Genomic DNA, 26,777 nt, shown 5'->3' on the forward strand with positions numbered 1-26,777 from the left:
TTTAGGTTGACCTGGGGCCTGACTGTGGTCATTTAAGTATTTAGATGTGGCAAGAAAACTTTGAGGGACTTGGGGGTTTCCCACTTCTTCTGGTACCTTCTGCTTCAAGAGGACCTGTGGCCTGAATAGAAGTGGTAAGAAAACTCTGAGGGACCTGAGGGGTTCCCACTTCCCCTGATACCTTCTGCTTCAAGTGGACCTGTGGTCAGACTATGGCCATTGAAGTATTAAGAACTAGTAAGAAAATTTACAGGGCCTATTTAGGATTCTTTAAGGGATCTGGAGGGGTTCCCACTTCTCTTGATACCTTCTGCCTCAAGTGGACCTGGGACCAGACTACGGCCATTGAATTATAGAAGCTGTAAGAAAACTTTAAGGGGCCTTTGTGGAACCTGGAGGGTTACCCCACTTCTTTTGATACCTTCTGCTTTAAATGGACCTGTGGCCCAACTATGGCCACTGAAGTATTTAGAAGCTGCAAGAAAACTTTGAGGGGCCTGGGGGATTCCCACTTCTATTGATACCTTCTGTTTCAAGTGAACTTGTGGCCAGACTATGGCCAGTGAAGTATTTAGAAGCAGTAAGAAAACTTTAGGGGCCCATTTAAGGGACTAAGGGGTTCTCACTTCTGATATCTCCTGTTTTAATTGGACCTATGGCCATCGAAGAATTGAGAACTGGTAAGTAAACTTTTAGGTCCCACTAACCTCTGAAGCTGTGAGTATCTTAGAGCAATGTATTGTCTAAATTCATCACCGAAGAACTTTAGTCATCCAAGTTGTTCTAGAAGCAGCTCAGCCACAACTCCCATCCCCCACCTCGACCACCCTAAATCTAGAAAAAGCTCTTCACCTGCAATGTAAGAGCACCATGCCCTCTGTAAGTTGCAGCTAAGGAGAAGGCAGCTCCAGATGGGGTGCATGAGGATGTCGGGGACTTGGTTTGATAATTTGCTGCTTTACTATTGAAATGAAAGTAGGGAAAGGTTTTATCTCATCACAGTTGCTACTCATTGTAGCTGACCAAAGTTTTCCTTCAGGCATAAAGAAGATGAGAAAGAATAATTAATGGCAGCATGTTACCCGATCTTACAAGATTGCACGGTACTTATCGGTGACGCAAACAGCAGATAAAGTGGGATTTTGACATGCTACTTGATCCATTGTTTATGATAACTCATATCGGGCTGGTAGGTATTCCTTTTAATCAAGCACAACATTTAAAGCAAAACCGGCAGCAGCAAAATATATAATTTATATAATAATTTTTGCCAAGTGTTTACTTGCCTCAGGGTTTGTAATTCTGTTCAGTCAGTCTTGTGATTCATACACTGCTGCAACCCTGGGGAGACTCTCCAGTGTTCATTGGTTCGGGATCACAGCTTCTTGGCTGATGATCGGTCCAAGAAACATCACGGTGTCTTCCATATGCCACTCTTTGTGTACCCTATTTAAGTGCACCCTTTGCTTCCAGCACCTGAAACATGTTAGACTGAGAGCAATGTGAACTGACTGGCTGGGAGCCCATTACAAGAGGCTACGTGGTAGTGTTTGTGGACCTGATACTTAAAGCTGAGGCTGGGTGGGACTTACCAAACTCTTCAGAAAGCTACTGTATGCCCTCTATATTTGTTGGCCATTATCTTTTCTGTTTCAATATTTTTATTAAAGTAAGACAAAGGCAGAAATAAAAAGGTATGAGGCCAATTTCTGCTGGGGCGCAAAGAAGTCTGGTATAGGGCAATGCAAGAGAGCCAGCCGGGCATCCTTTCGGACCATCACATGGAATAAAGTCTGCCAAAGGCTCTGGACCAGAAGCCGATCAAATGTGGGCAGGACCATCATATATGTAGGACATCCCCACGCTGACCACAATGTGTAAAACATCCATCGCTGCTTCCAGGATAAGCGTGGGCAAGCCTAGCCGGGCTAAAAGGATAAGTGTGGGCAGGGCATTTTGGGAGCGCTAAATGCTAAACGTTCCCCCCCCCCCCCCCAAAATCCAAACCAGACCCTCATCTGAGCATCTAGCTTGGCAGGAAAGGGGGAGGGACAGTCAAGTGCCCCCCCCCCCCGCTCCTGGACCATACCAGGCCACATGCCCTCAACATGGGGGGTGCTTTGGGGTAACGGGGCTCCTCACGCTGTTTCTTTTCTCAATTCGTGTTCAAAACTGATGACATATGCGGTTCAGAAGCATTCCCATAGAAGGCAATGAGCCTGGAGTTCGCCCAGAAAGCGCACAAGACTCGCACTTAATTTGCACTGCCGCACCGCAGGCATGTGAACCGTCTCCATCGAAAGCCGGTTTGGTTCACATGTCATGCGGTTCAAAAAGCATTTGTGTGAACGGAGCTTTAGACATTAGCGGGTGGCATCACTTTTTGTCCCAAGTGCGTGGATTGAGCCCCCCCAGAATTTCTATAGATACATTTTGGTTGCAAATATAAAGGTGTGGATCCTGAAGACTATCGTGAAAAGCATCGATCTGTTATGTCACACTGGAGCTACATGCAGGCACCAGTTAAACACAACTACATATGGCAACCATGACCTGATGTTTTTAATTAATATAAGAAAGATGTTGGAGATTTTTTTTTTTATTGATATATCAGTGTATGTTCTCTTTCTGGCACATTGAAAGTCCCTCATTGACCTCTACCTTCTGCATTGGACGAGGGTTGGGAGTATTATTATATATATATATATATATATATATATATATATATATATATATATATATATATATATATATATATATTATACAATAATACTATTGTAGTATTGGCCGTTGCATAGAGCAGCACAGAGACCCAGTGATGACATCACTGTGATGACATCACTTGACCTAAAATAGGGTATGTAATGAAAACAGGTTATATTGTTGATGAAGAGGGAAGGCCAAATCTAAGCTGATTAAACTTTAGCCTTAAGCGACCATCTTTCGCTATGCATTGACTTTTCAATACTAACGGAAGCCCAGAATGTTTCTTTTAGCACACGCATGTTATTCCTTTTTGGCTTGGCTGGTTTATATGCTAAAGGCCTGTAACCAGATCATGTACGAGTGTTTTGTATGCTCCCCCCCATTAAAATAAAGCCCAGACTCTATTACCCATCCTAAGCCTTGTTTTCCATTGTAAAGATGCCTGTGGTTTCGGAGTTTCTTAAGCCCAGCACCGCTTTTCCTGTTGCCGTTGCGGCATTTTATTATTTTTTTTCTGTGTCTCAGCCTGAAAACATAAAGCGGCGGTTAAGGTTCAGCAGCCCCCAGCTCGGGGCCCAGCAGCGTGTCAGGACCGCAGAACGCTCGCCGTGACCCGCCGGCCCCTATCTGCACCATCTAGCCGCAAACAGCTCCTCTCGACCACACGCTTCCCTCCTGAAAGTTAATACGATTTGATTCATTCTGTGCAGCCCGCGCCCAGCCAAAGAAAACAGGCCAAAGAATAACTCGCTTGTCTGCAGCTTGGAAGCGGCTCAGAGGCCTCGGTTTCATAATAGCATACAGTAGCTTACTATATCTCCTCCGCAGCTGTGGAGCGAGCCTTGGAAGCTTAAGGACTGCTAGCCAAGGATAGACTCTGACACTTGAAATCTATGAGCTGTCACGGAAAGGGTCTATTTCAGCTCGCAGACCCTTCGGGGGGGGGACGCACAGAGCAGAGACTGTTACACGGAAAGGGTGCATCCTTGCTTCAAATTTCCGAGAGAAAGGGAAAAAATGAAAATTTTCATTCTGAGAAGAATGCGGCCATTTCTCAAGGGGCAAATCATGTGTCCAGGACAGGTATAGGCAGGTCCAAAAAAAAACTGACCCAGAACCCTTAAACTTTTCCTGAATGACGGTGTATATCACAGGACCAAGTGCCATGATCTCGGCTTAGAAGGGGCAGTGTTGTTTGGGTACTTTCTACAGTATTTTCTTCACACCAATGCACTATATGAAATAAAGTGTTGTAGTTATATTAATATATATATATCATTATTATTATAGTATTAATATATTGTTATGCCCTGTACACTCGGTCGGACTTTCCGACTGAAAATGTGCGATTGGATCATGTTGTCGGAAAATCCAATCGTGTGTGGGCTCCATCTGACTTTTTCCATCAGAATTTCCGACACACAAAGTTTGAGAGCAGGATCTAAAATTTTCCGACAGCAAAATCCGATCCTTTAAATTAGAATTAAATTCAAATTCCAATCGTGTGTAGACAATTCCGACGGACAAAGTGCCATGCATGCTCAGAATAAATAACGAGACGAAAGCTATTGGTTACTGGCCTGTTTATAGTCCCGTCGTACGTGTTCTACGTCCCCGCGTTCAGAACGGTCGGATTTTCCGACAACTTTGTGCGACCATGTGAATGCTACACAAGTTTGGGCCAAAATCCGTCGGAAATAAAATGTCCGACCTTGTGTACGGGGCATTAGTATATATATATATATATATATATATATATATATATATATATATATATATATATATATATATATAAAAAATATATATATATATATATATAAAATGATTAGGTACTATAAAAAAAAAGAAAATATTTGTCTATTAACAGATAGATATTACAGAGATGTAGAAATTTTACCAGATATGCAAGTTATTATATTAATAAATGTTTTATATGTTTTTTTAAATATATATATATATATATATATATATATATATATATATATATATATATATAGAGAGAGAGAGAGAGAGAGAGAGAGAGAGAGAGAGAGAGAGAGAGAGATAGATAGATATAAAAAAAGATATAATATTAATATTATCATTGTTACTATTATTATACTGTATTAAAGGAAAAGGATTAGGTACTATAAAGAAAAAGAAAATATTTGTCTATTAACAGATAGATATTAGAGAGATGTAGAAATGTTACCAGATATGTGTTATTATATTAATACATTTTTTATATAAATATTTTATTAGTATATATTATAATTTAATTTATATATACTGTATACAGTGTGTGAGTATATGTGTATATATATATATATACACAGTATCTCGCAAAAGTGTGAGTACACCCCTCACATTTTTTGTTAATATTTCATTATATCTCTTCATGTGACAACACTGAAGAAATGGCACTTTGCTACAATGTAAAGTAGTGAGTGTACAGCTTGTATAACAGTGTCAATTTGCTGCTCCCTCAAAATAACTCAACACACAGCCATTAATGTCTAAAACGCTGGCAACAAAAGTGAGCACACCCCTAAGTGAAAATGTCCAAATTGGGCCCAAAATGTCAATATGATAACATCATAGAGCTGGTGGATGTTAGATACCTTTTCTTTTTTTTAGTATAGTTCCCCTTTAACAGCCGGTTCTGGCCTCATTGGAGCCCCTTTGTGGGGATCTTGGACAGTAAGTTTTTCTGCGATGCGTTGGCAGCACCAGGGAAGTAGAGCGAATGACCTCTCCATTACGTCAGCGTTGGCTGATTGCTCTGGGAGTTGTCCCGTCACACAGACTGACAAGTCGCATTGTTTTTAGCGCTCCACACCTAGGTCTTTGTGTGTGATTGAGCCTTAGACAATTATCTCACCGGCAGTGTCCACAAGGCACAAGGCTTTGAATAGCCGTCATGTGAGAAAAAATATATACGACTCCCGGAAATAAAGAAAAAGTGTAAACAAGTAGGATCTTGGCAGGGGCAGAGTAAAGCAGGGCGCAGCTGGTAATGCCGCCAAGCATTTGTGTGAGAAGGGCATTGCAGGTCAGCGATAAACAAGACACCTTAATGTTCTGTGTTTGCTACAGGTCTCCTTTCAACCAGGGCTGTGGTGGAAAGGAGACCTGACCTGGCCTCTGTATGAAAATGCTGATTGCCTGGCTGCTACTGAAGAGTTTCTGCTCAAGAGTAAGAATGCAGCCAAAGACGTCAGAATCATCATTCTCAGAAAGCACTGAAGGCACTGGGTCACCTTGCTGGCCAGGCATCTAGTGCTTTCAATGGGCATCAGCAATGGCAGTCTGCATATTTTTTTCTCCTTTAAATTAAATATTATATCATGCCTCTCACATTTCAAGTGTCTCTGTTGGTTCTTCATTTTGATCGGAAGCCTTGATGACCAGTAGCTCGGGATGGGCGAGGAACGGGTGAGGAACGGGTTTCAATTCAACCTTTGAAGTCAGTATTGGCAAAAAAAAACCTCAGCAACCTTTATCCCAGGCTTGTGGTTTTTGTTGAAGCTGCGTATTTAATATACCTGGTGAGCCACATACACCTGCCAGAACACATAGCCAGGACTAGCACTGCCATTCAGCATTGCAGGAGGACCCAAACATTACCTCCAGCTTTCTGACTGGACAATAAAGGAGAAGCAGCACACTGTGGAGTCAAACCTCTGCTCACTCTGCTCTATTCTCCATCAGGACATGTTCTTTCACCAACACCTAATTGGCTCCCAGTGCTGCCCCTTCCTTTCCCAGTCCAGGGAGGACAAAAACAGACTGCTAGCTTGCTGAATGGACAGTGAAGGAGAAGCAGCACACTGAGGAGTCATCCTTCTGCTCACTGCCCTCTACTTCTCTGCACATGTGCATTTAGCAAGGGGCTGAATGGCTGCCTGTGCTGCCTGTTCTTGTCCCTGTCCAGTGATGACCTTAATACACCCCCGAGCTTTCTCATTGGATAACAAAGGAGAAGGAAGCAGCACACTGAGAAGTCATCCCTCTGCTCAATCTGATTTCTTCCTGTCAGCATACAGGCAGTCAGCAGAGCCTGATTGGCTCCCAGTGCTGCCCCTTCCTTTCCCAGTCCAGGGAGGACCCACCCCCTCCCCTTACCACTCAGCTTGCTGATTGGATAAAGAAAGAGAGGCTACCAACTGGGGAGTCATCCCTCTGCTCGCTTTGTTCTTGACTTGACTGGCCTGCACAGAGTCCTGACCTCAACCCCCATAGAACACCTTTGGGATGAATTAGAGTGGACACAGCAAGCCAGGCCTTCTCCTCCAACATCAGAGCCTGACCTCACAAATGCGCTTCTTGAAGAATGGTCAAACATTCCCATAGACACACTCCTAAACCTTGTGGACAGCCTTCCCAGATAAGTTGAAGCTGTTATAGCTGCAAAGGGTGGGCCAACTCAATATTGAACCCCACGGACCAAGACTGGAATGCCATTAAAGTTCATGTGCGTGTAAAGGCAGGTGTCCCAATACTTTTGGTATTTGTATACCTGGAGTTCCCCTTTAATGTCAGTCTGTCATCTGCAAAAAGAAGTTTAGCAACTCTCAGGCTTTGCATGCAAGCTTAAAATTAAAACAATAATCGCCTTTTATCCCGGCAGATAAAACCGCCAATGAAAGGTGACAAAATTCTATCTCCTTGGGAAACCACAATTCACTCATGAAAGGAAATCATATTTACAGTTACTATTAGGACTGAGAAGAAGAAAAAAATTATTGAGGGTCTGCCAAGAGGCTCGGCCTTGTTCGCGGTACACTCGGCCGCCCCAGCCAGGTGGAAGAGCGCCAGAATGTACCGAGTGCTTATTGCAGATTCTACACAGTAACGTTTTGTCGCTGCAAGCGCATCCTCCCGCTAGTAACAAAATGGATTCCATTCAACGTAGCGCCGTAACGGTCGGACTATGGCCAGGTCTTCTCTGTCCATTCACACCGGGCGCCTTCATCTGCATTGCTCAATGTAAGGACACAGAGAAAACGATTGTCCCCGCTTCACACTGTACAGGTGTATTGATTGCAATGCAACACCTTACGGCGCTCATCAGTGCATTGCAAATGCCTCCATAAAGAGGACCTGTCATGCTTATTTCTGTTACAAGGGATGTTTACATTTCTTATAATAGGAATAAAAGCGCTAAAAAAAAAAAGAATAATAAAAAATAAAACAGAAAAATACAAAGGACACGCCTGCATATGTAAACGCCGTTCACACCACACACGTGAAGTATCACCGCAAACTGTATAGCGAGAGCAACATTTCTAGCGCTAGATCTCCTCTGTAACTCTAAGCTGGTAACATCTAAAAATGCTTAAAGCGTCGCCTATGGAGATTTTTAATTACCGTACTTTGGCGCCATTCCATGAGCATGCGCAATTTTAAAGTGTAACATGTTAGATATCTATTTACTCTGCGTAACATCATCTTTTATATTTTTTGCCCAAAAATCTGGTTATATATTGTGTTTTTTTGCATTAAAAAATGTATGAAAGTGGATTTTTTTCCCCCAAAAATTGTGTTTGAAAAATTACTGCACAACTACAGTGTGACATAAAAAAAATTGCAAAGACCGCCATTTTATTCACTAGGGTCTCTTCTAAACCGTATATATATATATATATATATATATATATATATATATTTTTTTTTATTATTATTATTATTATTATTAGTTATTTATTTCAGGTACTTATATAGCATTGTCAAATTATGCGGCGCTTTACTTATACGTTGTACATTCACATCAGTCCCTACTTACAACCTAAGGTCCCTAACTCGCATTCATACGTATACTAGGCCAGTGATGTCGCACCTTGGCACCCCAGATGTTTTGGAACTACATTTCCCATGATGCTCAACTACACTGCAGAGTGCAGTGCAGAGTATATGTGTGTGTGTGTATATATATATATATATATATATATATATATATATATATATATATATAATATTTGGGGGTTCTGAATAATTTTCTAGCAAAAAAATGATGATTTACATTTTATAGTAGGAGAGAAATGCTAGAATTGACCTGGTAGGTAAGTGGTTAATTGCTACAGAAAGTTTGGGGGGGGGGGACAGAAACACAGTGACGCATTGCATGCACCATAAGGCCATAAGGTCAAGTTCACACCACGTGCAGTGCGTTTTTTTTCTGCATAAAAAACGCATGTAAAGTAGGTTATATGGTTTCCAATGGCATATAGTTCACACACCAGAGTGGGCAATTCCAGGGCTTTCCAGTTCCAGAAAAAAAAGTAGAACGTGCTGCATTTTTCCTGCACTGGACTGTACTGGAATGCGGTAAAACGCATGAAATTGCACTTGAATGCATCAAAAACGCACCAGACCTCAGTACAGTGGAAAAAAAAACTGAAAAAATAGAGGGGGGAAAAGAAGCAACTAGAATGTGGAAATGCACTGGAACATATCAAAAACGTGTTAAAAAAGTGCACACAGACATGCATCCGGAACAGATCTGGAGTGCGTTTCAGTGGCGTGAACAAGCCCTAAGGCCCACAATAAATAAAATTAGCTGTTAAAAAAAATATAAGTAATATAAATACATGTTGCAATTTTATTATCTGATCAATGTGCGATTTGGTCAAATAGCCATAGTTTCCCTTTCACTCGTTTTAGACTTGATTTAGATCTGATTTGATCAAACTGAGCCCATTGGCCAGGACAGAAAATGATTATTGATTATGATTATGATTGTATCAATCGGCAGCACTGAGGTCAGGTTCATTCTAGTGCGTTTTAGGAAGATGCACAGAATTGTGCGTTTCCTGATAGGCACAGAAATTTGCTGCCCTTTGGTAGACATGCAGCAGGGTAATTACTTCTTAATTGCACCCCCAGGCATCTGCTAATGCACGTGTTTTCTCATATGCCACAGCACCATGCGTTTTTTCCGAGCTGCGCAGTTTTGGAAAAGGATCAAGGACTTCTTTTCCTGCACATAAGGCAGGGCATTGAAATGAATGGGCAGCCCTACATGCACACATGCTCTGTCACATACATGTGCACCAAACATGTTCATGAATCCAATCATATTTCAATTGATAAGATCACAAGATTACATGGTGCAAACAGAGATGTGATCGATAATTTACAATCACATTTTATCCATTGATAAAAATTTACTTCCCCGTGTGTAGCCTATCAATCGAATGGCCAGTCAACTATAGATCAGTTATTCCTATCAGAAGAGATCAACTGGAAACTAAATTTATCATATATCGAAGAATGTCAGAGGGATGCCATACAACCATTGCTGGGGGGGGGGGTGATCAGCAGCACTGAAATACAACAAAGGAAGAAAAAAAAAGTGTATAATATATATATATATATATATATATATATATATATATATATATATATATATATATATATATATTTTTTTTTTTTTTTTTTTTTTTTTTTAAATGATTAAATAATAAAAAAATAAAAAGTAATTATTATCCAGATGCAAACAAAATTTATTTCAGTTAGGGCTTCTATCTTTGTTACCGCGGGCTGTTCTCCGGTGGCAGTGTTGAGATTTAATACATCCAGAACACCGGAAACGGCTGGCGGCCCGTACATGCAGAACGTGGCACCTTGACCTTGAAGGAAAACATTTTTTATACACACAGATATATATTTATATACACTGTATTTTTTTATGCTGTATAAAAACACATTTTTTAGGCGCATGTAAATGTCAGTTTCACTATGAAAATTGTGTTTTGGTATTAAACTACTTCCTTCCTGCATGAGACTCGGAGCCGTGTATAGGAACGGCTCTCTGTATAGCAGTGGCCGCCTCTAAACACTGAGCCTTTGTGAGGGGTCTGGAATCCGTCATGGAGGGTGAAGAGTGGAATGGGTACCATAGCCGTGTGACAACTGGGCAAGGCAATGATATTAAGGTGGAACTCTGCTTTTCATAAAACACACCCTCACCCCCCTTCTATGATTGGTTTAAAAGTTTCCCTTCAAAGGAACCCCTTTTTTCGAGGTCTTCTGGTTGGTCAACTTATGTCCCAGGAAGTGGCTTTTTATATATCCTTAAGGTTCAATATTGAGTTGGCCCACCCTTTGCAGCTATAACAGCTTCAACTCTTCTGGGAAGGCAGTCCACAAGGTTTAGGAGTGTGTCTATGGGAATGTTTCACCATTTTTCCAGAAGCACATTTGTGAGGTCAGGCACTGATGTGGATGTGAAGGCCTGGCTCGTAGTCTCCACTCTAATTCATCCCAAAGGTGTTCTATCAGGTTGAGGTCAACACTCTGTGCAGGCCAGTCATGTTCCTCCACCCCAAACTCGCTCATCCGTGTCTTTATGGACCTTTCTTTGTGCACTGGTCCAAAATCATTTGGTGGAGGGGGGATTATGGTGTGGGGTTGTTTTTCAGGGGTTGGGCTTGGCCTCTTAGTTTCAGACCATAGCGCCTGCAAAATGCCCCAGTGTGAAGGTGTCAGCATACCAAGACATTCTGGACAATTTCATGCTCCCAACTTTGTGGTAGCAGTTTGGGGATGGCCCCATCCTTTTCCAACATGACTGCGCACCAGTGCACAAAGCAAGGTCCATAAAGACATGGATGAGCGTGTTTGGGGTGGAGGAACTTCACTGGCCTTCACAAAGGCCTGACCTTGACCAGATAGAACACCTTTGGGATGGAGACTGCGAGGCAGCCTTCACATCCAAAATCAGTGCCTGACCTCACAAATGCGCCTTTGGAAGAATGGTCAAACATTCCCATAGACACACTCCTAAACCTCGTGGACATCCTTCCCAGAGAAGTTGAAGCTGTTATAGCTGCAAAAGGTGGGCCAACTCAATATTGAACTAATTGGACTAAGACTATGATGCCATTATAGTTCATGTGTGTGTAAAGACAGGTGTCCCAATACTTTTTTGGTAATATAGCATGTGTATAGATCTATATATCTATATATATATAGATATATATGTGTGTGTGTGTATATATAACTAGATTGTAAGCTCCTTGAGGGTAGGGACCGATGTGAATGTACAATGTATATGTAAAGTGCTGCGTAAAAAGACGGCACTACATAAGTACCTTAAATAATAATAATATATATATATATATATATATATATATATATATATATATATATATATATATATCTTAAGATATATATATATATGGCTTTTTTTTAGCTTGTCGATCTTTCAATAATAATAATAAAAAAAAACGACCCTAGACTGTATCCCAATTGATGTGGTGCACTTACCGCTCTCTATGTGATATCCCGGGATCCTTCTCCTCCTATGTAATCCCCCAAACCTTAAACAGACAGGAAGTGCAGGAAAATTACCAACAGTACCAGAGGCAGCAATTCAAATCCTTATTTTTTTATATGGGAAAGTTAAAATCCTTGTTGTCTGTGTTAGTGTTGCAGAATCTCCCTCACTTCCTGTGAGGTGAAACCGTTGTCACCATGACAGGAAGTGGGGGGGGGGGGGGGATGTCACAGAACAAACCTGACAGGATTTATAACCCGTCCCCACTTTATATTGTCTGGACACGTCCATTACATTTTTGGCACACCTGAGATGGGAATAGTGCGGCCTCCGCTCACAACTGGCAGTCCAGCCCTCGGGCCTTCACTATGAGAGGACGAAGCTTAGAATAGGGTGCGTGTATCAGACGGCAATCCTGCGTAAACAGCTCGCGTGACTCCGTGTGTTTGCATTCACCTCCACTCTTACCAGCTAAACAGAAGGCCCAGATTTGCATGCTTGACAAGCGAAGGAGCTCGAGCAACATGTGTCCTGCCAAAGCTAAAAAAAAAAAAAATTAAATCCGCACAAGATATTTATTTTTTTCCCCTGTTCACCAGATAAAAATCACGGCAGCGAAGCCGTCTCCATTTCTGAGCGCGGTGTGAAATGTGATCCTAGCGCCGCTTTCGGCCAGAGGAACTGGAAGCAGAGGGCTCAGATCTTCAGGCCCAATAAAAGTTTATACATACTGCCATTACAGAATAGAGGAGCAACTGGAAGTTCCCTTTGAAATGTAAATTTCGGACAGCTGGAAAAAATTTGCTCGCTCGCCGTTAAAAGGAAAGAGGAAAAAAAAAAATAAAATATTGAGAAGGATGGCAAACGGACAACGGTATTTAGATGTCATGTGATGCAGTCTAGACGTCGGGCCCTTCCGTAGGAAATTTCCAACGCAGTGTATGCAAACGTTAAAGGGTTTGTTCACCTTTACCAAAATAAAAAAAACTGCCTAGGCAAGTAATCGACATCTCTAGATAAAACAAGCTGTGCAGCTTTGACTGAAGATGGGTATTGCCCTTACTATAGGTGTAGGCCATTCATCTACCTCATGAAGCCTGACTGGATAACTCTTAAGCCTTGTACACACGGTCGGAGAATCCGTTGGAATGTGTCCTATCGGACCGTGTCGTTGGATAATCCCACTGTGTGTGGTATGCATCGGACTGATTCCGTCCGAATCTCCGTCCGACCCAATTTTCCAACATGTTGGAAATATTTCCAGACCAACTGGGCCGGTCGGACCTAATCCGATCATGTGTAGAGAATTTTGATCGGACCAAGTGCCACGCATGCTCAGATCAAATTCCTACATCAAAGCTATTGGCTACTAGCCTGAATGTAGTCCCATCGTAATGAAATTACGTCATCACGTTCTGAAAGATCGGATTTTTCGCCAACTTTGTCCGACCGTGTGTATGCAACAGTTTCGGACAAGATCCGACGGACAAAATCCGACGGGCAGAATCCGACGGATTTGGTTGTGGAAATCTCCGACCGTGTGTACAGGGGCTAAGGGATGTTGCTAAGAGATGCTTAGCAATTACTGTTCACCCCCACCATCACAGAAGTGAGCTCTTAAACACGGAGCCCAGAGCTATGGCGTCAGGGGAGAGAAAGCTCATGTGAGGGAGTTTGACACAGAGAACGAGCTTGCTTCTGTGATGGTGAAAGTATTCATGTTGTAAAGCGCTGAGCAAACTGTTGGCGCTATATAAAACCTGTATAATAAAAATAATAATAATAAACAGTAACAGCTAGGCCTCTCTTAGCAACGTCCTTAGCAACGTCCAATAGAACTGAATAGGATGCCATTGTGACCTTATTCTGAAAATGCCAAGCTGTCAGGATCACTGAACCAGAAAACAAACATACAGCAAGTAAAGTCTAAATGAATACAATCACCTCCCCCCCAGCAGTCCCGATCTGCAAAATTGATCTAGGTAAACAGTTTGGAAATGACTTAAGAAAAAGATCATGAGAGCCAGGCAATTAGCATTTTCATAAGGAGGTCAACAACAGCCAGTGTATTTGATTTTTGAAGGGTTTTCCTTGAAAGAACTAATGTTTCTCTCTAACTATCACATACATGGTCTATAAAATATAAACTTTTTTCTGTGAGAAAAAAAGTTTCCAAAACATTTACGATGTAGTACAGTGGTCTCCAAATCGTGGCCCGGGGGCCCTTTGCTTGCTTTTATCTGGCCTCAGGGCAGTGATACAAGACACTATTCCTCCCACTACCAATGATTGGGGCCCTATTATTCCTACTGACACCAATAATGGGGCACTATTCCTCCCACTGACAACAATTATGGGCACTATTCTTTCCACTGACATAAATGATTGGGCACTATTCTTTCCACTGATACCAATAATGGGGCACTGTTCCTTACACTGACATCATTGATGGGGCACTATTCCTCTCACTACCAATGATTGGGGCACTAATCCCCCCACTGGCACCAATGATGGGGTACTATTCCTCCCACTGGCACCATTGATGGGGCACTATTCTTCCCACTGACACCATTGATGGGTTCCTCCCACTGATAACAATGATGGGGCACTATTCCTCCCACTGATACCAATGATGAGGCACTATTCCTTCCACTGATACCAATGACGAGGCACTATTCCTTCCACTGATACCAATGATGGGGCACTATTCCTCTCACTGACACCAATGATGAGGCACTATTTCTCTCACTGACACCAATGATTGGGCACAATTCCTCCCACTGATACCAACAATGGGGCAATATTCCTCCCACTGACACCAATGATGAGGCACTATTCCTCCCACTGATACCAATGATGGGGCATTATTCCTCTCACTGACACCAATGATGAGGCACTATTTCTCTCACTGACACCAATGATTGGGCACTATTCTTCCCACTGATACCAATGATGGGGCACTATTCCTCCCACTGACACCAATGATGAGGCACTATTCCTTTCACTGACACCAATGATTGGGCACTATTCCTCTCACTAATACTAATGATGGGACACTATTCCTCTCACTGGCACCAATGATTGGGCCCTATTCCTCTCACTGACACCAATGATTGGGCACTATTCGTCCCACTGACACCAGCAGTGGGGTCCTATTCCTCCTGCTGACACCAACATCCGACATCTGAAGGACAATAAGCTGGCCCTTTGTTTAGAAAGTTTGGAGACCCCTGCAGTAGTAGATGAAATAGGACAAAAGGGGAGGGAGATATTTATAAATAAAAAATCCATAGCAGTTCATTAAAAGAGCATGTATGTTTATTCTCTGCGAATGGGACAAAAATGAATGTTATTCGGCTATTTCCTGCACTGGTCGAATGTTTTTCATTGATTTAAAGCATGGGTGCTCAACCTGTGGCCCTCCAGGTGTTGCAGAACTACAAGTCCCATGAGGCATTGCAAGGCAGACTGTTAGAAGCATAACTCCCAAAGTCATGATTGGACTAGTAGTTCCACAACAGCTGGAGGACCACAGATTGAGCGCCCCTGATTTAAAGTGTAAAATCACGTAGTTGGCCACTAGATGGTGCTAAGTATTATAGGAAATTCCGATACTGATCAAGAAGCATAGTTGGCCCCACTGTGAATTACCGCAGCCAACTCAACATGGAAGCGATTGTACAATAAGATTGCAGAGTGTTGGGCCGCCTGTAGTTGTATTTTATAGTTTAAACAAAAATTTTGTTATTTAAGGAGATTTTTATTTATTTATTTATTTTTTTACTACTCTCCATTACCAGGGCACAGGCAAAAACTGGATGAGCAGACCAAACCCGGGAGCTTGTCGTTTTCAGAGCGGCTGAGCGAACTGGAACAATTGCGCCGAGCCGCAGTGAGGGTCAGCCCGCACCACCCGACTCCCACCCCCAACCCACGAGCATCTCTGAACCACTCGACGGCGTTCAACCCTCAGACACAGAGCCAGATACAAGGTGAGCCCTACAGCGCGCCTCATTGGCCGTTCTGGAATTGCTCATTCGGATGCCGTGTTTGCTTATTATATACTGTCACCTTATCACTCTTGGCACTCGCCAGTTATGAAGTCAGTTGGCGCTATAAAACAGTGGTACAGGTGCTACAGGAACCTGTGGTTGTGGTTTGGCCCCGGTTCTCTGGGTGGCCCCTAAGCTCTATTAAGTTGTCTTATTAATTATAGCGACTGTTATCCTCAGCTCTCATTGGTCCAGATTCTTCTTGCGGCATTTGCACTGAAAGTAGAACTATAGGCAAAACTTTTTTCCTTTTTTTCCAGTTTTGTTAGGGAGAGTTATAGCCCCTTTTTGTTCGCCATCTGCGTCCCATTGCAGAGATTTCCCTTCACTTCCTGTCCCATAGCCAAAAACAGGAAGTGAGAGGAAATCCCTGGTTGTTATCAGAACTAGTGTCCCCATTGGAAGATTTCCCCTCTATTCCTGTTCTGGTGACAACCCAATATTTGGTCCACAAAAAAAAATGACAGGTGCCGTTCAAGGCTTGCATGCCAAACCTCTAGGAGTGTCGACAAGGACAGAGCTCCTTCCAAAACATCTAGTAGGGAAAGGTAGTCCTAAAAAATCGCACATCACAGCAAAACCCTGTAAGGAGGTGCCTCCAGCCAGGCCATGCCCCCTTCCCAACGCGTTTCACTCCACCCCTGGATCTTAATCCTGGGGGTAAGGTTTTTGCTTTGATTTGTAACTCAAGATTTGGGTCTTTCTTTCCTTTTCACTCTCCGTGAGAACAGTAAACAGGACAGAAAAAGAGGGCGAATCTCCCTAAGGTTGATGTTGATTTGTTTTCCAGGTGTGTTTTGCGTTTTTTATTTTATTTTTTCACACGCCTTTTTAATGCATTTTTGAAAGAGATTTCCCCTCACCTCCTGTTTCTGTGACAACTCAAAAAAATGTGGATTTCCTGTCATCTTCTGTCTCGGTGACAGTGGTCACCAGGACCAATAGGAAGGGCAAATCTCTGCGGCGGGGACACAGCCAGCAAAAAAAAAAAAACAGAGAGAGGTTCCAACCCTATTCATTATAAAAAAATAAATAAAAGGTTGAGCATTACTATAATGTGCCGCAGCCGAAAAGTGTGAACCTAGCCTAAAGCACTCTGAAAATGACAATGGCAGTAAATCATGTGACAAGAGGCTGCAGTCCCGCAGGGAATCCATCTACAGTGAAAATGTGTGTAGGAGTGGAGTGTCTGACCTCAGCACAGTTGGAGTGTTCCCTGAATAATATTAGCAGGTTGCGGGTTGATGTTGCTCATTGTCTAAAGTTGTGTTTATTCCATTAAGGACAAAAAATAAAGTTTTAAAATTCAAAGTTTGAAAACGTCTTTTTAGGAGGTTTAGATGGGAGCCGCTTTATAAACAATGAGAGAGCGCTGAGGATCTCCTGCGTGCCGTGTGAAATCCCAGGATGACTGCTGCAGATGTTTACTGTGGTCTTTAAATTTGATACGGAGGGGGCCGTAGACGATTCCCGGGGGGGGGGGGGGGGGTACTAAAGAGACGACAGGTGACGAGTCCCACACACAGACACACATGTGCCACGCCCTCCCTGTGTGCATCAAATCCCATCCAGGCCACGCTGCTTAACAGCCTAACTCCCCTACTCAGGGAACAATCGGCCTGAACAATGGGCAGCTATTCCAGGGAGGCTTCCTAAAGACTAATGGCCCACACACACGATCAAAAAAACGCATGAAAAATACTGCTTTCGAAGCGATCGTACTCTAATCTGATCGTTAGTACACAGCTTTCGAGAGCCAATCACGACAGGTCGTGCGGAATTAATCACAGGGACAAGCGGGAAAATTTTTATCATGATACCAGCAGTGCTGGGACAGGATCATCTAGAGCCCAGGGCCCACGCCAAATTGTGCCCCTCCTTCCCTCAAGATGTATGAGCATTATGTGTCACCAAAAAATCCCCCCCCCCAAAAAATAAATAATCGATCACGCCCTAAGTATAAAATTCCCTTTCCTCCCAGTGCAAATCTGCCCCGCTGCTGAAACCTCCCCTCCCAGCCCAAATCTATGCCCCACCATCAGTTTTATTTTTATAGCACAAACCCCTCAAATCCCTCCTCCTAGTATAAATCATCTTTCCCTCCTCCCAACACAAATCCCCCCAAATTACCACTTCTAGCACAATTCTTACCCCTCGCCACCCCCTGAATTCTGCTTCTAAACACAAATCCCCCCCCCCCAATCTCCTTGTGGTGCCCCCCCCCACCTCACATGATACCACAGTGGCCAGGGCAGCCGCCCCTCCTGCCCACCCCTTGATACCAGAACGTACGATTTTCATTTAATCAGTACAGTTTTCATCCGAAAATGCAATACAAATACATTACATCACTTCCGAATTTTTATTCTGTCATACGAGAATTTTCATACTTTAGTAATCTCTTAATTTTCAATATGGAAAAAATGGACGGTCATTCGTCCGATAATCTTAATGTCTGTATCAGGATTTATACAAGGATCTGAAATGTTTACACTGTTGTAGTTACCCTAATGCCCCACGTAACGTGCGTTATGTCATTTGTTATTGTGTGTTATGTTAAGGCAGCCCATTGAAACATTCCTGCCCCTTTTTTCCCCTTAAGAAACTCACTGCCATGCACTGTGGCACACTACAATGCAAGAACATTGCCTTGGACCCCTTTCACGTGGGCAACGCTGCAGACTCCGCGGTGGATCGATTTGGGGTTAACCCGTGGTTAGCTGATAATCGGGAGAAAATATACTTCCTCTCGCACATCATTAAAAACAGTTGTAGTGCAGCCCCATTCACTTTTACGGGGCACAATGGCATGGCAAAACACGATATGCACTACTTTTTTTCTGCAACAAAGTGTATGGGGCCCTTGGGTGCCCATTGCTGGGTTTTGACAGGTGGCTGAGGCCTAAGACAAGGCATTTTTCTGACATTTGTTGTTTGCAAGTAAAATAAATCTGTATTTTTTGCTAGAAAATTACTTAGGGTCCCCAAACAATATATATTTTTTCTAGAAGAGACCCTAAAGAATGAAATGGCATTCGTTGCAATATTTTATGTCACATTGTATTTGCACAGCGGCCTTTTAAAATGCAATTTTTGGGGAAAAAATATACTTTAATAAATGTAAAAAAAAAAAGACAGTAAAGTTAGCAGAATTTTTTTGTATAACTTGAAAGATGACTGTATGCTGAGTAAATAGATACCTAGCATGTCATGCTTTAAATTTGCAAACGCTCATGGAAAGGCGACAAATTATGATACTTAATCTCCATAGGTGACTTTTACATTTTTTTTACAGAATTAAAGAGAAGGTCTTGTGCTAGAATTATTGCTCTTGCTATAACGATCGTGGCGATACCTCACATGTGTGGTTTAAACACCGTTTACATGGGACGCTTTCATTTTTTTTTCTTCTTTTTTTTTACTTTTAAATTTTACACTGTCCCTTTTATTTTTTATTTTTTTATCACTTTTATTCCTTGTAATAGAAATATGCATGACAGGTCCTCTTTGTTGAGAGATCTGGGGTCAAAAAGACCCCAGATCTCTCATTTATCTTTAAAAGCCCCCCAAAAAAATGACATTTTGACTTTAAGAAACAAAAATCCTGTCTATATGCCCGAGAACCAGGAGTGGCGTTGGAGGTTGCTTCTGTCCTCCAAGGGCATAGAGCTGAGTGGGTGCTATTTTGCCCTCACTCTGCTTCCTGCCTAGCCATCGGCTGCATCGGATCAGTTCTGGGATTACCGATGGCTCCTGTAAGCTTGAAGAGGAAGCTGGGGGGTGGGGTGCACCTCTCCCACCACCTAAAAAGGTGATCCCATCGCCATCGGGTTCACTTTTATCTGAAAGCTGACCACCTAAGGGAAAGAATGATACCAGGGTTATGGCATAAACCCGGTATTTAATATGTGTGTACATTCCAAGTTAGGCGGTCAGCAAGTGGTTAAAATGCAGCCCAAACACCATGTACAGATGTGCCCATGGCTGGAATGGGTAATAGGTAGAAGGAGAAAGCCAACATGTTTTTCGAGTTAGACTTCCCCCCCTTCATCAGGGCTTATTTATTTTGTAACCTCAAATAGGACTGGACTTAATTAGCCCCATGATTAAGCTCTAGGAGTGAATTGAAACGCGTTGGGGAGGCTTGGCTGGAGCCCGGGCTGAAGTCATTTCAATTATTTATAGGGCCTTGCAGTGATGTGTGGTGCATAGGATCTTTTTTGCCTCTTGTATCATTGGAGCTGGGTTGAGCTCTGTCCTTGGCAGCACTACCAACAATGTACTACAGGAGAGGAACCGGCTGGAGCCTTGAGCGATACCCACTATTTATTGTCTGGTCACAGGCCTGTTTTAAATGCACCCCAACTGCCATGTACTAATGTGTCCATGGCTGGATTGAGTAATAGGTAGAAGGAGAAGGTCAACATGTTTCAGGTTAGACATTCCCCCTTCATCAGGGCTTATTTATTTTGTAACCTCAAATATGAATGGACTTAATTGTTTTTCAGTGATAGTTGTATGCACAGTATAATGTGTGCTACACTGGTGGGGGGATTTCACTATGTACTATACATACAGCCATCACTGGAATGACAGTTTAGCACAGCCATGTTTGAGGTTACATAAAACACAAGCACTGATGAAGGGGAATGTCTAAACCAAAACAAGCCGGCCTTCTCCCACTATCTATTATTTAGAAAGCATCATTTTGGACTTCATGACTATTGCTGTGGCACCCATACTGCCGTCTGTATAGTTGGCCTTTTGTCAAGACTCCCCTTCCTCTTGGGAGTCCTCTGCCTCACCGAGTCGCCTTGATTAATGAAATTATCTTTTACAAAATTGGATATTATTGATAAAAGATGTAGCACCTCTTTCGTATGCACTCTCACTTTTTGTTCTTATGACAATGTCCGGGGATTGTAGTTCCTCCCTCCTCCATTCAGTATCAAAAAATATACATTTTGGCTATACATAACCTTTAAAAAAGCCTCATGGCTCGCAAACAGCTTTCAGTAATTCTCGCAATTGGATTTGTGGTGCCGAATACAAGTGGAAAAGTCAAGTGAGCCACCACACCGCCTTGATTCTAACTTTATCTTGACCCATCTTCACCCCACCCTTGATATCTTATCCTCACCCTGGCCTTAGCTGTCCTAATCTAACCCTTAAAAATGAACTCTTGTCCATCAATTTGAACTCTAAAGCATAGCTTACCACTCAACCATGTAACCCCTAACCTTTCCACAACCCCTGGACTTTGCTTGTACAATGGCCAGCTTCCTAGGGAAAAGCAGAGGTAAATGTAGGGAGATTTTCCTTTAGGTTGGGGTTCTGCTTTAAGCCAGCAGATTTTATGTATATTATGAAAACATGGGAATCATAAAACTTGAAAAAGGTCCAAGATTGAGTTACAATGCCGCTGTTGTTTTGTCTGCCACATGGATTTTCCCGTCAATAAAAACCAAATTGCACAACATCTTGAAGAGCGTTGAACTCTTGGAACTTGTGTGATGGGACCAGGCCTGTGTTTACGGTAAGATGCTCCGGATCCAGTGCCAGGATCAGCAGAGGAAGAACCAAGTCTATAATAATGGTAGAGTACTCCAGATCCAGTGCAAAGGTCAGCAGAGGAAAGACTGGCTCTATAATAATGGTAGGATTCTCTGGATACAGTGCTGGGGTCAATAGAGGAAGAATCAGGTCTGTAATAATCATAGGAGGACTCTCTGGATCCAGTGTTGGGGTCAGCAGATGAAGGAGCATGTCTATAATAATGGTAGGGTACTCAGGATCCAGTGTCCAGGTAAGAAGAGGAAGGACCTGGTCTGTATTTATAAAAAAAAAAAATACTATGAATCCAATACTAGGGTCAACAGAGGAAGGACCAGGTGTGAAATAATGGTAGGATGCTCCAGATCCAGTATCGGAGTCAGCAGAGGAAGGACCAGGTCTATAATAATGGTAGGACTCTCCAGATTCAGTCCTGGGGTCAGCTGAGAAAGGACCAGAGTATAATAATGGTAGGACTCTTCAGATTCAGTCCCGGGGTCAGCAGAGAAAGGACCAGGGTATAATAATGGTATTACTGTCTGGATCCAGTGCTGGAGACATAAGAGAAAGGACTAGGTCTGTATTAATGGTAGGACTCTCCAGATCCAGTGCCGGGTTCAGTAGAGGAAGTACCAGGACTATATTAATGGTAGCATTGTCTGGATCCAGTACCAGGGTCATAAGTGGAAGGACCAGGTCTATATTAATGTTAGTATTGTCTGGATCCAGTGCTGGGGTCAGTAGAGGAAGGACCAGATCTATAATAATAGTAGGACACTCCAGATCCAGTGCCCGTGTTATCAGAGGAAGGACCAGGGTATAGTTATTATTATTATTTCAGGTACTTTTATATCTAAATAAATAAATATAGTAAATATGTCAATTTACTCAGTGCTTTACATATACATTGTACATTCACATCAGTCCCTACCCTCAAGTAGCTTACAATCTAAGGTCCCTAACTCGCATTCATACATGCACATACTAGGGCCAATGTAGACAGGATCCAATTAACCTACCAACATGTCTTTGGACTGTCTGGAACCAGTGCTGGGGACAGAAGAGGAAGGGCCGGCCAGATTTATACTAATGGTAGGACTCTCTGGGTCCAGTGCCAGGGTTAGCAGAGGAAGGACCAGGGTATAATAATGGTAGGACTCTCCGGATCCAGTGCATAGATCAGCAAAGGCAGGCTAGTGGCAGAGACTTGTAGCAACGACAAATGTCTCTCACAATGTTGGTGTGACTTTTGTCACTGGCTGCAACTACACTGGGGTAGTATATATATATATATATATATATATATATATTAGTTACATTCATCATAGCAAGTGCCGTATATAGAAGGCTGTCATTGATGAACCCCTTCCAAAATGCAAGTTATCTGGCTGTCTCTGGCTTTCCAATGCCACAGGTGGAGTCACAGTGACGTTAAAACGCCTAATTTGCATACTTGTTCTCGGCCCGTGGCTCAGAAACTACCCAAGAGAATCAGCCTGACTGCCAGCTAGCATTTTAAGAAGGAGAGTTTAGCAATGGCCACCTACCTATTTATCTCAATACAGATGAGCTCTGTAAGTCTGGGGTGCCTCAACCCTTTAAATGTGTAGTTCTGGGTGGAGACCTTCTCGATGCCTCATAGAAGACCTCTGTACTGGACGTCATAAGATGTAAGTGAATACGGTTGACTTAAGGCTGGTTGTCCGAAATCCCCGAAGTGTACAGAGCCCCAGTGTGCGCTATTTTTAGCTCCGCCCCCCTTCGACAAGGATCCCAGCTGTTCTCCAGCAATCTAGTGTTAAAAGAAGCACACCAGTAGTCTTACCCACAATGCAAGGCGGTAAGTGGTATGCTTTAAAATAATACGGATGTGCGTGCTAAGAGCGAAAAAAAGGAGACGCTTTCACATGAATACTTTGAAATATGTCCTAGATGTGGCCCAGAATACAGAAGTAGCGATGTGTGTTTGTGGAACGCTGCTATAGATATTGTACAAACAGAAACCACAAAACAGGAACTTAAAGAAGGATGCTGGGACCTGGGAAAAGTGTAAGCTTGCTTTAAAATATTGAAATAATTGGTTGCAGCATTTTTCTCGCCTTACCTTACAAAGGAAGGGCCCCTGATGCAAATTTGGCGTCTTGCAGCACCCCCCTGCAACATAGAAATTCCCAACTACAGCACGAGCACTTTTTTTCTTGGGTCCTAATTTTTTTATTTCTTCTACATGTACCTGACTGTTAAGAGACATAAGGAACCCATGAGCAGTTAGGTACTGTGTCCATATTTTTATTTATTTTTTGCTTGTAGGCTAAAAAAAAAGAAAATGTTAAAAAGGCGGACATGTTTGCTTTAAAGAGAACCTAACCTGAAGGAGTTGTGCCAAAAAAAAGGCAGCCAGGGGACAAAGGATTAACCATCAGTATTGCATGTGGTCTCCCTGCAGCTAATTTTTCCCCATTACTGACTTCCCATGCCTTATTCTGCACTGTATCTCTATGTGGAGGTGGCCCCCTTGGCCGTGGAGTAGTGCTTTGCTTCCTCATGCTAACATTGCCCACCCTGATGATACAAGATCTGATGACTGGTAGGGATATAATCAAGAAGCAACAGGACAGATGAAGGAAGCACAGATCCATAGAATCAATAAAGCATTGATTGCAGGTCCTTAGGTACAGCTTCCCCTCCAGCAAGGAAAACAGTGAGCAGCTCAAGCCCCAGATTTACTAATAGCAGAGTTCTTGGTCTGACTCTGTATCTCTGTAGAGAGACCGCTGCTTCTAAACAGAAGGCAAGGGTCCTTCTCCATGGCTGTTGGCAGGGGACAGGCTTTTCTACTCAGGCTTTCTATAGTAGACAAACTTTAAGACTTTGCATGCCTTTCTTTTTGATGCACCTGGAATGTATTTATCTGATTTAGCCCTGGTTCACATTGGAGCGATTTGTCATGCGCTTTCTTTAACGAGCAGGGCCCTCTGATCCATCCTGTATTGAATTGTATTGAAACTGTTGCAGAACTACAAGTCCCATGAGGCATAGCAAGACTCTGACAGCCACAAGTATGACACCCAGAGGCAGAGGCATGATGGGACTTGTAGTTTAGCAACATCTGGAGGTCCGCTAATTGCAGATCCCTGCTGTATAATAATAATAATCCTATTACCGGCAATGGCAGTGTTCAAATTGATGCAACCCCAACTTGGCGATGCTGCATCAATTTGAATAAATAGTACATGCGCTACTTTTGGCGATTTCAGGTGCGTCCTTAATAAGCATCTGTGCATGAAGCCGCACAGATGTCTTCAAAGTCGCACCTGAAGTGATGCGGCTTTGGTGAAGAGCCGCACTCAATGTGAACGGAGGCTTAAACTGGTAGTTCTGTTGGACTTTAAAAAAATACGGACTGATTATTTTGACGTGTTATAATAGCAGTTCGAAAGATATTTAGTCCAAATTTTTTTAAAATTTCCTTTAAATGGAGGTTTTCTTTACCACAATAAGTTTCATTTCAGCGGCACAAATTGTTCGTTCTCAGGAGGAAGGGCAATAAAAACGTGCCCCGGTGAAATGTTGTCCCCCCCGTATGCGGCGCACATACTCACACAGCATGCACAAGGGAAAGTACACCTGTTAATCTGAAACATCTAACCAAACAAGTACATAGACAAAAGAGGGAGAATGGAGGAACACCACATCAAATGATCACCAGGTTGAAAGATTACCCTCTCTGTAGACCCAACATAAATTAAAAGCAACAAAGGCACTTATCTGAAGACGGCTTCTCCGGGCATGCTGAACCCTGCAAAGTGATATTCTTGTTCTTCGCACCGAGCTTTTGTAGTCTCCCAGGTGCAATCGAATTTTTCTTCTGCCTGTCAGGCAGTACGAGGGCTTCTGATCTTCTGAAAATGTCCTTTTTACCACAATCCTAGCAAATCCACCGAGGGCTTCCCAGCCCAGAATGTTAATAGTTGTCCCTGTTCTGGGGCCCAGAATAGTCATTTAACTGTATTGTTTTAATAGGTTACAATTCGATCCCATCATTTCCTTTCTTACCTCGTTTACTAGTTTGATCGTTCGCTGATAAAAATGTGTATCGTTATTATTTTGATAAGATGCAGTTTGTAGCTTCTCTGATCAGCAATAACAGTAGTTTTAGTTCTTTTAGCCCCCCTGTATTATCTGGTAACTACAAAAAAAAAAAAATATGAAAAAAAAACTAATGGGACTTTAATGGTACTTCAAAAAGTATTTATAAAAAGTATCAAATTGTATTTGTACAAATGTTAAAATATATATATTAGAAATCACAAAATACCATGTATACGTCTGACTTACAATGCAAAACATTACATGATGTTCTTCCCATCATTCTTTTCATGTGTGGAGTGATTGGGTTGCCTCCTATGCTTCAACGCATTTCACGTGTCACAAGCCTGCTTCATCAGCAACATAAGCAATAAGACCATAAACTCTGGAATTATAGAAGAATATATCAGAACATTTAGTTATACTTATGTGAAAAAAAACATTCCATACATATTTCATTATATTTAAAATTGTATATATTTTATCTGTTTATATATATATATATATATATATATATATATGTGTGTATCTATATCTATCTATCTATCTATCTATCTATCTATCTATCTATCTATCTATCTATCTATCTATATATATATATATATATATATATATATATATCAAAATTCGGGCAGGTGACAATATTCAAATGTCAAAGCTGCATCAAAGTGGTACTTCCAATACTCCACGATTAAATGTTTAGAAAAAATGATGGGACACGAGCTTCGATGCTCGTGTCCCGTCGTTTTATATATATATATATATATATATATATATATATATATATATATATATATATACATATATATATATATATATATATATATAGATCTATATATCATATATATAGATCTATATATAATATAATATATAAATATATAGATAGATAGATAGATAGATAGATAGATAGATAGATAGATAGATAGATAGATATAGATATAAATAAATAAAATATAAACATATACAATATATACAATTTTAAATATAATGAAATATGTATGGAATGTTCTTTTTCACATAAGTATAACTAAATGTTCTGATACATATATATATATATATATATATATACATATATATATATATATACACACAAACATTTAGTTCAACTTATATGAAAA

The 26,777-nt window shown here is 41.9% G+C and overlaps 1 protein-coding gene across 2 annotated transcripts in view; it reads left to right on the plus strand.

Moving 5' to 3' along the window:
• Positions 1–26,777, plus strand: part of RUNX1 (RUNX family transcription factor 1) — a 395,500-nt gene that overhangs the window by 324,224 nt on the left and 44,499 nt on the right. Inside the window, exon 5 of one of the 2 annotated variants that reach the window (XM_077479929.1) lies at positions 15,766–15,957. The exons of the other annotated variant lie outside the window; for it this stretch is intronic. Coding sequence (XP_077336055.1) covers positions 15,766–15,957 — 192 coding nt within the window. The remainder of the gene's footprint in view (positions 1–15,765; positions 15,958–26,777) is intronic. 2 annotated transcript variants of the gene reach the window in all.

The sequence above is a fragment of the Lithobates pipiens genome, unplaced genomic scaffold, assembly GCF_037356315.1.
Source record: "Lithobates pipiens isolate NorthernLeopardFrog02 unplaced genomic scaffold, aLitPip1_a1.2 Scaffold_16, whole genome shotgun sequence".
In the NCBI taxonomy this organism is placed as follows: Eukaryota; Metazoa; Chordata; class Amphibia; order Anura; family Ranidae; genus Lithobates; species Lithobates pipiens.